Genomic DNA, 13,186 nt, shown 5'->3' with positions numbered 1-13,186 from the left:
CTTAGGATGTTTGAAGGAGTGTGTTTTGTGAGGAAAAAGCATATGTGTAATAGCTGTGTATAATAGTCTGCAAATATAATTACTTAAGAATTTCTAATGAGAAAAATAAAAATGCAAGTTGGTAGATAATGCAAGAAATTACTATAGAATTCTTTGGCAATAAATTTCAAAATAGAGAGCTGTGAAGGCAAAAAAAATCTAGAGACTGAAAATGCTGTTCCAGCTTTGTCACTCCAGGGACAGACAGAATAGACTACCTCCAAAAGGCTGCTTCTTGTAGGTGAGAAAAGCAAATACCTTTTAATAGTTTTCATAGAATCTCTTTTTTGAATTGTCAGTTGTATGGCTCCTGTTCCTTCTTTTGTTGCTCTTCTAGTAATTATGAACCTACCATACGTACTAAGTGTGACCTATAGCTTACAGCAAAACATCCAGAGAAAAGATTATTACGAGCAACTTTTTCATTTTTCACCTTTGGGAAGCTAGGATGAGTAGCTTTTCTCCCTCACCACCTACTCTTCTGTGATTCAGAGGACTGATTATAGAGAAGCTATGTTCTTTTCATACTACTCTCCAAATACTCACAAAGCATTCTGCAGTAGTTTAGTGAAAAGCAGAATCTTTCATGTGAACTTAAATTTAAGTTCCTTCTTCTATTTTGCTGTAAGCAAAAAAAGTTGCTGCAGCAACTGACAACAACTAAAAGGGCAATTCACTACAAGCAAGTATTATTTTATAGATCTTACCTTAATAAAGAGATCTGAATATCTGAAGCTAATAGAAGCTATAAATATTTTTTCATTATATGGGACAAAAAAAAAAAAAAAAAAAAAAAAAAGTAAAGCTATCTTGTCTGTCATCTCTCCTCTTGTCCCATTTCCATCAGTGCCAGTTTGTATATCTCCATAGGGAAAGAAGAATGGGATAACCATATTTTTAACTCTTCTTGCCTCCAACTATATATGGCTTGGGTAGCTTCCTGAACCACATATGGTGCCTATGAGTATTTGTAGTACCACCAGTAGCTGCAGAAATGTCTATCAGAGTGTACAGAATGAATTGAAAGAATTACTATGATAAAAGCAATAATTATCATTCATTCTTAAAATCTTCTGCAGTTGTATTTGCTTTTATTTCTTTGACCTTTTTTTTTAATATCGTAATCACCTTTCTGGGAGGTTAGTCTTGAGGATTCACTCTTTAATTAATCCATAACTGTCTAGTAGAAATCATGTCTTATTTGAAGGTATGCCTCGTATTACAGAGTCAAATACACCAACCTGTATTTACGTCTGTCAGAAACACTGTTAGACTGAGCAGTGAGCACTGTACCAAAACAATTCAAAATTGGCTTATTGAAGTTCTCTGCAGCATGGGAAATCTTCACCAGTTGTGTCTCATGTAAAGTCAGCCTGATAGTATTGAAAACATTTCTTAGAAGCTTTAGAAGCTCTAGAAAATCAATGCTGTTTTGAAAAAGTAATTCTTTCAGATCCTTCCTTCCTTCCTCTCCAAATTCAGGACTTCTTCCTTCATACTGGAACATCTATCCAATGAAAACTAATGTGATCATGAGCTTATCCTGTGAGAACAGTCATATTTTATGTAGATATGTGATAGTGTTAGTGTAGAGAATCCGGCATCTGCTTGTGAAGTTCTAAGTATTCTTCAGTAAATGTCACAAAATAGCATCAGTGGCTAAAGTTATAAAAGCAAGTTTGATTATAAAAACATCTCTGAGGCTATATAGAGATGATTTGCTGAAATGGTTCTGTTTTATAAATAGAACCAATATTGATAAGATTTAATTTTTATTTGCTTTTTACCCTAATAAAAAATATTAAATTAGCTTCTAAATTAGGTCTTTAATTTTGCAAAAATAATTCAGAAGATTAAACAGATAACTCTTTGGATTAATTGATGACATAATCAAGTTCAAGACTCATTTTCAGGCTGTTTGTGTAGACTGTCATTATATGTGGATATGATGAGCAGGAGTGAGCTTTCTCACTCCTGAGAAGCAATTATAGATCAGTCTATTCAAGGATACTGAGAATTTAGAGAATTATTCTGCAGATGTATTTCTGTGTCTCTGATTGAGAAGAATTTAGCCTTGCTTTTGCTGTGGACATTCATTCAGCGAAGGACTCTCCTTGATACAATGCAGCAAAAGTAAGCTCCTGGCATGAATATACAATCTGGAAATGAGCAGTGATGTGTAAAGTTAGAAGAAAACTGCAGTGAATATTATGAATAAGTTAATTGCAAGCACAAAGTGACTAATTTTTAAAGTATCTGCTGCCTCTCTTAATATCGGACACTGTGGGTATCATAGAGTATAGCATTTGCACTGCTGCTTTGCAGCAGTATGATCAGCCCCTGAAGCAGTGGTAATTTTTTATCAGCTCTCAGAGTTTCTCCATTTAAGTATTTTATTTTTACACTGAATGCATTTTATGATGTGGACATCTGTTTGCTAGAAATTTAATTAGTGCCACTGTTCTATTTCATCCAATCCAGATCTCTTAATCTAAGAATCAAAGACCCGCTTTTACAAGTAAACCAGAGACCATACCAATGTCACTCCCTTAAATCATTATTCTGTACTTTTTACTAAGACAGACTTTTATAGGATTTTTATGGTATAAATGTCAGTCTGGTTCTACTCGTTCTTTCTGGTCTTGACCAGACAGTAAGAGTTTATACACAGTTGTCAGCTGAGTTAGATAAACTGTATGTGCTCCCACCATGCTCCTGTTAGTGGGCAGCAGAACGCAGGAACAAAACTGGGATCTTTCTGTTTGACATCCTTCAATAGTATAGATTCAAATGGTGCAGCTTGGCTGCAAAACTGTTTTACTAGTCAACAAGTACTGTACCTCACCCACGTTTCTAACTAGCAGATGGTGAGGTTTGCCTTTAGAACATGGTGAGGAATTTCACCACTTCATCTCTTAGAAGTAAATAAATAATATTCGAAATTTCTATTTAAAATTCTAAAGTATTGAATTCATTAGCTATGAAAGCATAGTATCATATACATTTAGGATTTTAGAACCTCTGTATCACTTTTGTGGTCACATTATGTAACTTTTACTTCAGTCATTTGCATTTTTCTTAAGTATTTCTATGAGACTGCATGTACATTAAGGTGCTGGCCATCTTCACATGCTAAATATCAGACTTTTGTTCTGGAAGAAATGACCAAGTAGTATTCCTCTGGAAGTCCTCCTTTTGATTAAAAAAAAGAAAAGAAAAAGGGATTAGATAGGTATTTAGAATGGGAAATCTTTCAGCATGAACAAACAGACCACATATTTTCAATAATTTCAATCAATTATGTGTTCTTGTATAACCATGTTAAAACTACAACCGTCATAAACCTATCAGCGCTGTATTTTTTTCTGTAACTTCCAAATCATGGTAGCAATAAATGTGTTTTTGCTAGCCACCACCCCAATGGACTGATGTTTACTCTGACAGTCAAACTAGGTTCTGCCTCATACATTAATACAAGATTCTGCTGAGCAGGTCATGGTTGCTTCTGTGTGTCTCTATGGCCTTCTGTCTTCAACATATTATTTCAGTGACTGCTATGCAAAACCACACTATCACCATCTGTATGTTAAATTGCCACATCAATCCTCACTCAAATGGACATATTTAATGTATCAAAATGAAAGTTCTTCAAGGCCCTCTGAAGAACTGGTATCACAGTGAGGAGTAATGACAGTCCAACTCTCCAGGACGTGTTATGTTTTAACATTATGTTCAATACCCTTTATTCATTTCCATTGTTCTACAATAGCAGTAGCAAAATTAAAGGGAAGTACCTAATGACTTTCACACAGGAATCTTTATCTTGCCTGATGAATTTCATCAAAAATGTCTGACCTGTCAGACTACATCACTTCCCCACAGTGACCTCCATTCTGTATTTATGTTCTATTAAGATCACTTAATATCATTTCCACATAACAATGTATCTAAGAAATGTCAGCTAATTTGTTTAAAAATTTTTTTTTTCATTTGTTTTGAACAAACTGGCAGCACACCTTCTAGCACCATATCCATTCTGCATCAGTAACTGAATTTGTGCAGTACCTCTTAACTCCAACTATAATTTTGTATTTTCACTTAAAGAATTCGACTAGTAAAGGAAATGTAACCTTTTGGAAGTAACTGTATAAGCTCTGGAGATATATTGCAGTGACTAGTGATTTTTTATTTTTATTTTTTAATTGAGGCTAATGCTAGGTGAAAACTATTAATTAAATACTTATGGTTTGCACTGCTTTTCACTTAGCCCTGAAGTTGTAAAGAGTGAGCCATATGGAGAGAAAGCTGATGTCTGGGCTGCAGGATGTATCCTTTATCAGATGGCAACTCTGAACCCACCGTTTTACAGCACCAATATGCTCTCCTTGGCAACTAAGGTATTCAGATTTGCCAGATCAACTCACCCATTATTCCTACATGTGATCACAAGGTCCATGAAAATTCGTGTTTAAGGCTGTAGAAGCACAACATGCTTTCTGCTCTGATGTGTGAATGAGCAGGAGCATTCTTCACAGTATCAGTTACTGTTTTTCCATTCTACTTGCAAAAATTGCTTGTAAATATAAGTACTTCTCAGACTGATATATTTTTATTGCTGCATTATGTGATAGGATTTTTAGATATAAAAATTCTTATCACTATAATATTGCGTTTTCTATAGGGTTGTGTATTACCCTGTAGAGTTATGTAAACGTTTGGATATGATTAAAAATAAAAGAAGAAATCATTATTTTTTCTAACTGTTTCCCTTACTCAGATATTACAGTCCCCTGATCTACAGTGGCTATGTACATTAATGTGGATACCTGATTAGAAGTGATATTTTGCATTAGAAGACGTGTTCTAAGTTATTTTGCAAGTTAAAGTTGATGATGTAATGCCTACCCATCAAATTGTTCCAAGAAGTATGTATTGTATGAAATTTCTAAATAAAACATTGAAATTTTTTTCAATTAACTATAGGTATTTTATTTTACAGATAGTAGGGGCTGTGTATGAACCTGTGCCGGACGGACTGTACTCTGAAAAAGTATCATTTACCATTAAGAGGTAAATCTTGTTTTGTTCTTGCTGCAATATTTATTTTATTTGTATTATTTTTTTGGCTGACTTCAGCAACTGCTAGTATTTGTCTCTGAACATGAAATGTCTACTGATTTAAAGTAGTATGCTAGTAACATATTCAGTATAGGTGAATCTAACAACAGCATGACAGTGTAAGACAGTACATTTCAGAGAATCATAGAATGGCTTGGGTTGGAACAGACCTTAAGATAATTCAATTCCAACCCCCCTGCCATGGACAGGGCTGAGATCTACTGAAACAGTCTGCCCAGGGCCCGATCCATCCTGGCCTTGAGCACCTCCAGGGATGGGGCATCCACAGCCGCTTGGGCAGCCTGTGCCAGGGCTTCACCAACCTAGAGTGAAGGCTTTTTTCCTACTATCTAACCTAAATCTAACCTATTTTATTTTAAAGTTTAGTCCCCCTTGTCTTGTCATGGTCTGCCTGTGTAAAAAGTAGATCTCCCTCCTGCTTATAAACTCCCTTCAAGTACTGGAAGCAGTTTTTCTCCAGAGCCTTCTCTTCTCCAGGCTGAACAAGCTCAACTCCTTCAACCTTTCCTCATAAGGGAGATGCTCCAGTCTTCTGATCATCTTCCTCTAGACTAGCTCCAGCAGCTTCACATCTTTCTTGTCTTGGGTCCCCAGACCTGGACACAGTACTCCAGATGGGGCTTCACAAGGACAGAGTAGAGGGGGACAATTAGCTCCCTTGTCCTGCTTGCCAACCTTCTATTGAGGCATCTCAGGATACTGCTGGCCTTCTTGGTTGCAGGTGCACACTGATGGCTTAGGTCCAACTCTTTGCTTATCAGGACCTTCAAGTCTATCTCCACAGCACTGCTCTCAAGGCATTCTTCTCCCAGTCTACTTGTTTAATTTCATTCAGTTCACAAGGGCCCACTTTTCACACCTATTCAGGTCCCTTTGGATGGCATCCTTTCATTTTTTTTTTATATCAAGTGCACCATTCACCTTAGCATTGTCAGCAAACTTGCTAAGACTGCACTCAATCCCACTGTCCAGGCCATTGACAAAGATATTGAAGAGCACTGGTCCCATTATGGGCCTCTGGGGGACATCACATACAGCAGACTAGACTCAGTACTGAATTTTAATATGCCAGTGCTCTAGTTAATCCACTGTACATTAGATTATTTTTTCTTCCATAGAATTACAGCATTTTAAGTAATGTTGAAGTACAGTTGTAGATCACTATATGATGACATTCATAGTTTTGTGACTGATAGTAGTACATTTCCTGCTACCTTCTAATTCTGTTAATGAAGAGAGAACATAGCAGTGGAGGAAAAGAAGAACCTGTATTTGTTTCACTCACTCATCACATATTTCGTTTAGTTACAATTACATGTTCCTGGTGTTAATGTAATAAATGTGTGAGGCACACTGTGTGAGTATAGAAAGTGAGTTGGTAAACTAAAAGATTTAGCTCCCTTGATTGCCCATTTTAGAAAAACTCCAAAAATAACTTCAATAGCTTTCTTTTTCAGTCAGATGTTGAATTCCACTTCTCAAAAGCACTTTAATAGTGCAAGGAATGTAATGTTTTTGTATTATATTTTCTGCACAAAAAGGTTTCTATTATTTAAGGACCCTGAGGATGAAGAAAAACAAAGAGGATAGGAACTAGTAGAATAGAACTAAAATTTAGAAGGTCATTAAATGTTTTGAATATTTACAAGTATGTGTATTTGGAATAACTGGATTTACTAATTAATTACTCACCATTTAAGAATAAAGTAGTATTCCCAAATGTTTCCAGAAAATGCCTTCAAGTCAAGATACATATCAGTATTGATATGTATGTGAGAATCTGTTCCCTCTATCTTCTCCTTTTCATTCTTGATGATGACAAGAAACTCAATAGTGGAAATTTTTAAAGCTTTTTTTGAAGGTCAGCTATTGATTTACTCTTTATAAATATAGATACAGACATGTATTAAGTAGGCCTACTCTAAGTCCCATATAATTATGAGATTGGCTGATATATTAATTATTTACTAAGATTAGCTGGTTTAAATAGATGATTAAATAGGTATCTGCATGTAAAATTAACATTATTTTTCTCCTGTAATGTAAGCATTTTCCAGCTTTTCTAAAAAGCAGTGGGTAGCATGAAAAGTTTGTTTATTATCTTACTATGGATTAATCCTTAAATGAGATATTATGTTTAGCTATTAGTTTATTTTTGTGAGATATTTAGATAGAATAGAGAACATGAGAGAAATTCAGTAATAGGGAATTCTTACTGATAGTACAGATGAGAAAACATCAGAAATGAAGAAGTTAATTTCTGAGTAACTTTAACACAATACCTATGAAAGATAAAAGGAATACGTTTTTTAAAAAACGTTACAAGGATTAGAAAGCATTGAAATCTTCATTTTATAACTGAAAAATTGCATTCAGTATTGTCATTATTCAGTATTATGGTCATTATTAAGATCCAATTTTATTGGATTAAACCACTTCAAGAGTGTTCTTTTTTTTTTTTTTTAGAAAGTAATATTTTAGAAATAATACAATCATTCTGTGATACTTTCTTTAAGAAGGAGTGTTGGGTCAATGTATGCTAACTGGTAACTGTTACTCCGCATGCAAATAATAGAAAATTATCAGATCACCGGCTTTATTAGATTTAAGTCAGTTTATAGTACAAGAAGAAGTGTGTCTATCAGCTTTCAAGCCTTCTCTAAGTAAGTCAATGCTTTGAATGTCTTTCAAGACATTCAAGACATCTTTCAAGATGGAGATCCTACAACCTTCCTAGATCCTCTTCCAGTTCTTGTTCACCTTTTAGATTAGAACTAGTAATACATCCTCGTATCTAGTTGGACTTTCCTGTTTTGCTGCTTGTGTATATTACCTCTTTCGCTATCCCCTTTGAGAATTTATTCATTTAGCTTCTATGCTATCCCATTAAATAGCAGTCAGATCTGTGTATCTTGCCCAGGTCCCACTGATCAAAGTTTGTTATCTCTCTCTGTATCAACTGCTCCCAGCAATTTAGTTTTCATAAGCTTTTTGAGAATTCATTCAGTTGTCTAGGCTATTAATAAAGATGTTAAATAGTACCCAGTCCCTGAAGAATGCTACTTTCAGCCATCATCTGGACTTTGCAATTCTGATAACACCTCTTAGAGCCAATAATTTCAGGCAGTTATTTACCTAACCTATAATCCTGTGGATACTATGGAATATCACATCAAAGACTTTGCTGCAGTAAAGGTATCCACTGCATATACTGCTCTCCCGCTGTCTACAGAGCAGCTATCTCTCATCATGGAGAGCAGTCACACTAGTCAGATGTGTGATAATATTGTGTGACAAAAAGTCAATGTGTGATAATTGTGTGACAATAAATCCATTCCAGCTGTTTCCAGTCTCATATTTGTCTTTTGTGTCATAAATACAGCAAATATTTAAAATAATGATTGTCTGTTCCTGTAATTCCTGCCCATAAGCTCTTGACTATACCAAGCCAGCTGTTGACTCACATGCTGATTCCTCCCTGGCTCGACATTTTTCCCCTCATTGAAAGAATTGAGGATCGCCACTTCAGCTCCCTGTCCTTCTCTCTTCTATCCCAGTGCTCTGAAGTCACATTTGGTATTTTCAGAATTAGCCCTAGGGATAAATTGGCGTCTGTATGGATGAGCAGAAAGGGGGTAATAAGCCAAGGGTCAGATGAGTCTTGGTAGTCTTTCCACAATGGCCTTTGGTGTGTCAACACCAAAGCTTCTGTGTCGGACTGTCCCCTATAGGCTTGAGCAGAGCTTCTGGGCCCCTGTGTGTCCCTGCTGTGCTATCTGTTGTGACAACTTCTACATCTCTGTTATCTTGCTGTATTTGTTGCAATCTCAAATGGGAAAATACTGCTTGATAAATTTCTCACTATGAAGACTTCTGAAATAACATTTTTATAAGCTAGCAGATGTTCGCTCTTCAGTCTTTTTGTGTAAAATTATTTATGCCTTTCTGAAGTGCATCCATTTTTAATTTTTGAGAGTGTAAGAAATAAAACTTGTTCCCTTGCTAAATTTCTGTTTTGTCCCAAGTGCTGGCTGCCATGGTTTGATAATTATCAATGGAGGAATACAGTGGTAGCAAAGTTTTTAGAAGGAAGTAATTAGCTTTCATTAGAGAAAGTTTCTTTTTATAGGTGCTTGACCCCTGATGCAGAGAAACGTCCAGACATAGTGGAGGTCAGTTCGCTGCTGTCTGATGAGATGATGAAATATTTGGATGTTTTATCTACCTCCCATCTCATGTTGGAGAAGAAACTGGATCGGGAGAGAAGACGAACCCAGAGGTACTTCACGGAAGCAAACCGAAATGCAGCAGCCTGTCAACATCAGCTTTCTATTTTACCACAAGTAAGTACGTGCATTAAGCTTTATTTTTGTTTATCACTGTTTGCCATATCTAAGAAAATAAGGTAAAAAAAAAAAAGGAAAAAAAAAAAAAGGAGGCAGAAAAAATAAATAAAAATGAAAAGACCAATTCTCTTAAAACATTTTCCATGCTGGATTTTTAATTTATTTTCAACTAGATATTCATTCACTGTTTTTTTTTCGAGGGCATCCTCATACAGCAAAAATAACAATACCTTAAAAAGTGCTTTCATTTCAATTGGAAAATGAAAATAGAAATTATTATGGAGGTGCTTCCTGTTTTGATAGAATCTGACAGTATTTAATTACTAATAAATAGTTACTAATATTTAATTACTAATAAATGCTTAATTGCACTTGTGAATGAGATTTCACTACAGTGGAACATTGATAATTTTGGGTATGATTCTCAAAGAATGGGATCTAGAAAATGGAAAATACATGCATGATTTTAAATTACAGATTTAAAGAGCATTGATGCTGGTATTTGTTAATAATTCCTTACTGTCTGATACACTTCTGTGAATATACCTCTTAATGTTCTTTTATTTGCTACAGGCTGTTTTAAGCACTCATCATGAAGTAAATCAGTGTTTTACATGATGAACCAAACTTCTATGTGATCCTGGAGAATTTACTTAAAAAATACAAGCACAATTTATTTGTGTGGTAAAACCTCACTGTGATAATTATTGTTAAGAGCAGTTATAAAGTAAAATTATAATTTACACCACTGCTCTTGTCTGTCCAACTGTTGTATCACTGTTAGAAACACTGACTCCTTTGATCATGGGCCAGTAGTTTGCACTGAAAAACCTCTGTGTAGCAAAGAGTTTTTCAGGAACACATTGTCCTGCACTCATGGATTTTTTTGAATATGTTTTCTTCATGTGTCTGATTGAGACTGTAGAAATTGTTATTAAAAGTACAAAATTTTTGTTTGTTTTATACCTTGTTTTCAATAAAATGTTGCCAATGGCTTTTAGGGAAGAATGATCTATCCAAATACTTGTATAATATGATATGACTAATAACTTTACATTGAACTTAGATTTGTATAAATACATTACAAAATAAATGAAAAAAAAGATACACCTATATACAAAAAGAGAAGGAAGGTCCCTCTGTATTCTAGGGTAAAATGGCTAGTCTTCTTAAGGAAGGAATGCATTAATTTTATTTCTACTCCGGTGGATATTTTATTTTGTATAACAAATGAAACAGATACAGCAGGAGAATCTGGGAAAGATCCAGAACTCCATGGAAACTGGGAGAGTATGGCTCACTAATGATAAGTGGAAGACCTGGCTGTAAGTTGTTTTAAATAAGACAGTATATCAGGATGGGATTTTTCCAAATATCTTAGGGGTGTTACAGTGCTTAGAATTAGAAGGAGCCAAGTTATTTCCTTGCTTTCAGCATTGAAGAGAAACTTTATGAAGTTGGAGGATTTCTAATAAAAAGAATAATTATTCCTGAGAATTTTTACTTACAAAAAAGGACAATATCCTGACTTCATTTATTAGGAAGAATTTCAAGCAGCTGATCTTTAAATTAAAACTGTGAGGTATGGACAGCCTAATTAATCTTAGTCAAGGCTCCAGCAAGTCCATATCTAGGTAATTTGTCATTTTTCCAGGGTGTCAGAGAATTCAGTGTTTCTGCCATGTAGTTCAATGCTTTGTTGAAGCCAGCTACCTTATACTTTGTTTTCTCTCTACTGAAATGTACTTTTTGCCTCCTTTTTCATCCCAATTGTGTCATATTGTGAATGTTTCCAAAATAAAGAGCATGCTCTGTGTCCTTGCTTATGGAACTATACACCATATATCTTTTAAAGCCAGTATAGAATTTCTTTCATACATAGCTTAAGTCCAGTATAGAAGCTGATCAATAGGCAGTGTGACAGACTGGTCAGCAGATGATGCTGAAGAAGCATAGACACCTCGCCTGAAAAATATGGCATAAAATCCATCCTTGAAAATAATTATAAACAATAATTATCAGCTTTCACTTATATGATTTTATTTTTCATTGTCTTCCATAGACATTGTTGTTGATGTAATAATAGGTGCAGTTGTAAGGATAAAGGGTGTTTAATATAATAAGTGTTTTCTGTTCTGAAAGGTGAAAATTTGCTGACATAACATGGGGTACAAGGACCTAATACAGTAGTTGTAATAGTAGTTATTGTCTCTTGGATGGTACCTTTCATTTCAAGGTAGTCAGTATTATATTTTTGTACTGTGGGTAGGAAAAGATAGAGAGGAAAAAGGTAGTTTGTGCAAGGTGATCAAATAGACTAGTGGTAAAGTTGAGTTTCCTGACATCCAAGCCAAATCTAAACCCCAATAACTAATAATAAAAGTATATTTTTTATATTCTCTTTTAAAGATGTAGAAGAGTAACAAAATATGATTTTGATAGCATTTTTTGAGAAAAAAAAAAAGCCCTGTAAATTTTGTGATAGGAATTTGTCAACTATAATATGTATAAGAAAATAAAAACCGCTTACTCCTCCTGCTACTCTCAGCAGCCAGTCTATCAAGTCTGCCCATTTTTAACATATTTTTGGGGAGAAGCTTCCTTTTCTCCATTTCTGTGGTTCTGGTTTGTGCATCTGGCACACAAGGTCTGTCACATTTTTTCTCTATAGCAGGATTTTGTAATATTTCTTTGTTTGGGAAGTAAAGCTGACTTTTACTTGTATTAGTAATGTCACTTGAATACAGTTTTTATTTTAAAATCCATAGATGGAAATTCATATACGCAGATAAGTTCTGAATTGTGCACCAATGGGATACTAACAGTGAATAAGTATGTACAATTTTGGGGTTTTGGACATAGTGCAATCTATTGGGGTACATCCATATCCAGCGCAGGGGATCATTCACTAACTGTGTTTAGTCTAAGCTGGTCCACTCAGATTACCATTAGTTGAGTGCGTTGTCCTGAGGTTCAAATGCACAAGACAGCTCATTAACAACATAAAAGTTTCTGTATAATTTTCCTGGTTTCACACTTTAACTGATAGATCTTCCATAATCCAGTGTGCTAGACAGCATGGCATAGAGACCTAAGATGAGTAGTCTTACCTCTAGATAGAATTTTTATCTTCAGGTAAGCACCAGTCCTTTCAGACCTAGATTTGCAGCTATGACGGTTTTATATTTCTGGTAGACTAAGATGTCACTGCCTAAAAACATTCATTGATTATTCTACTTGCAGCAGCTTGATTCCAGGCTATACTAAGAAACCAGACTTATTCTCTTGCAGAAACTGTTTGTCTGTTTATTGTCTGGAAATAATGGAAGAAGCAATATAGCAGGACATTTAAATTTAAAGAGCCTGAGAAAACTGCTGAGGCAGTTTTCTGTCATCTATGGCATGAGTAATCTACCTTCATAATCCAAATGTAGATAATTAGAATACTGTATTATGTCTTTTCAAGACTGGTTTAGAAACACAAAGAGCGTATCTAAATTCTACAAATAAGTTGAGACTTCTTTGTATTTCACTTATATCAGAAAGACCACAGTGAAAATAACTGTGATGTATTTTGTAGGAATACCTCTAAATGCAAAACATGTTACTTCTCCCATTTTTCTATATCCACAGGAATCAATTCTCTTTATCCCAATCTGTTT

At 34.9% G+C, this 13,186-nt stretch overlaps 1 protein-coding gene across 1 annotated transcript in view; it reads left to right on the top strand.

The window, feature by feature from the left end:
* NEK10 (NIMA related kinase 10) overlaps positions 1 to 13,186 on the top strand; it is an 83,237-nt gene that overhangs the window by 34,275 nt on the left and 35,776 nt on the right. Inside the window, exons 23-25 of the mRNA XM_052692286.1 lie at positions 4,307 to 4,436; positions 5,039 to 5,109; positions 9,308 to 9,521. Of these exons, the coding sequence (XP_052548246.1) occupies positions 4,307 to 4,436; positions 5,039 to 5,109; positions 9,308 to 9,521 (415 nt within the window). The remainder of the gene's footprint in view (positions 1 to 4,306; positions 4,437 to 5,038; positions 5,110 to 9,307; positions 9,522 to 13,186) is intronic.

This window comes from Tympanuchus pallidicinctus, unplaced genomic scaffold (genome assembly GCF_026119805.1).
Source record: "Tympanuchus pallidicinctus isolate F22 unplaced genomic scaffold, pur_lepc_1.0 scaffold3, whole genome shotgun sequence".
Classification (NCBI taxonomy): Eukaryota; Metazoa; Chordata; class Aves; order Galliformes; family Phasianidae; genus Tympanuchus; species Tympanuchus pallidicinctus.
This window is presented reverse-complemented; position numbering and strand designations above follow the sequence as displayed.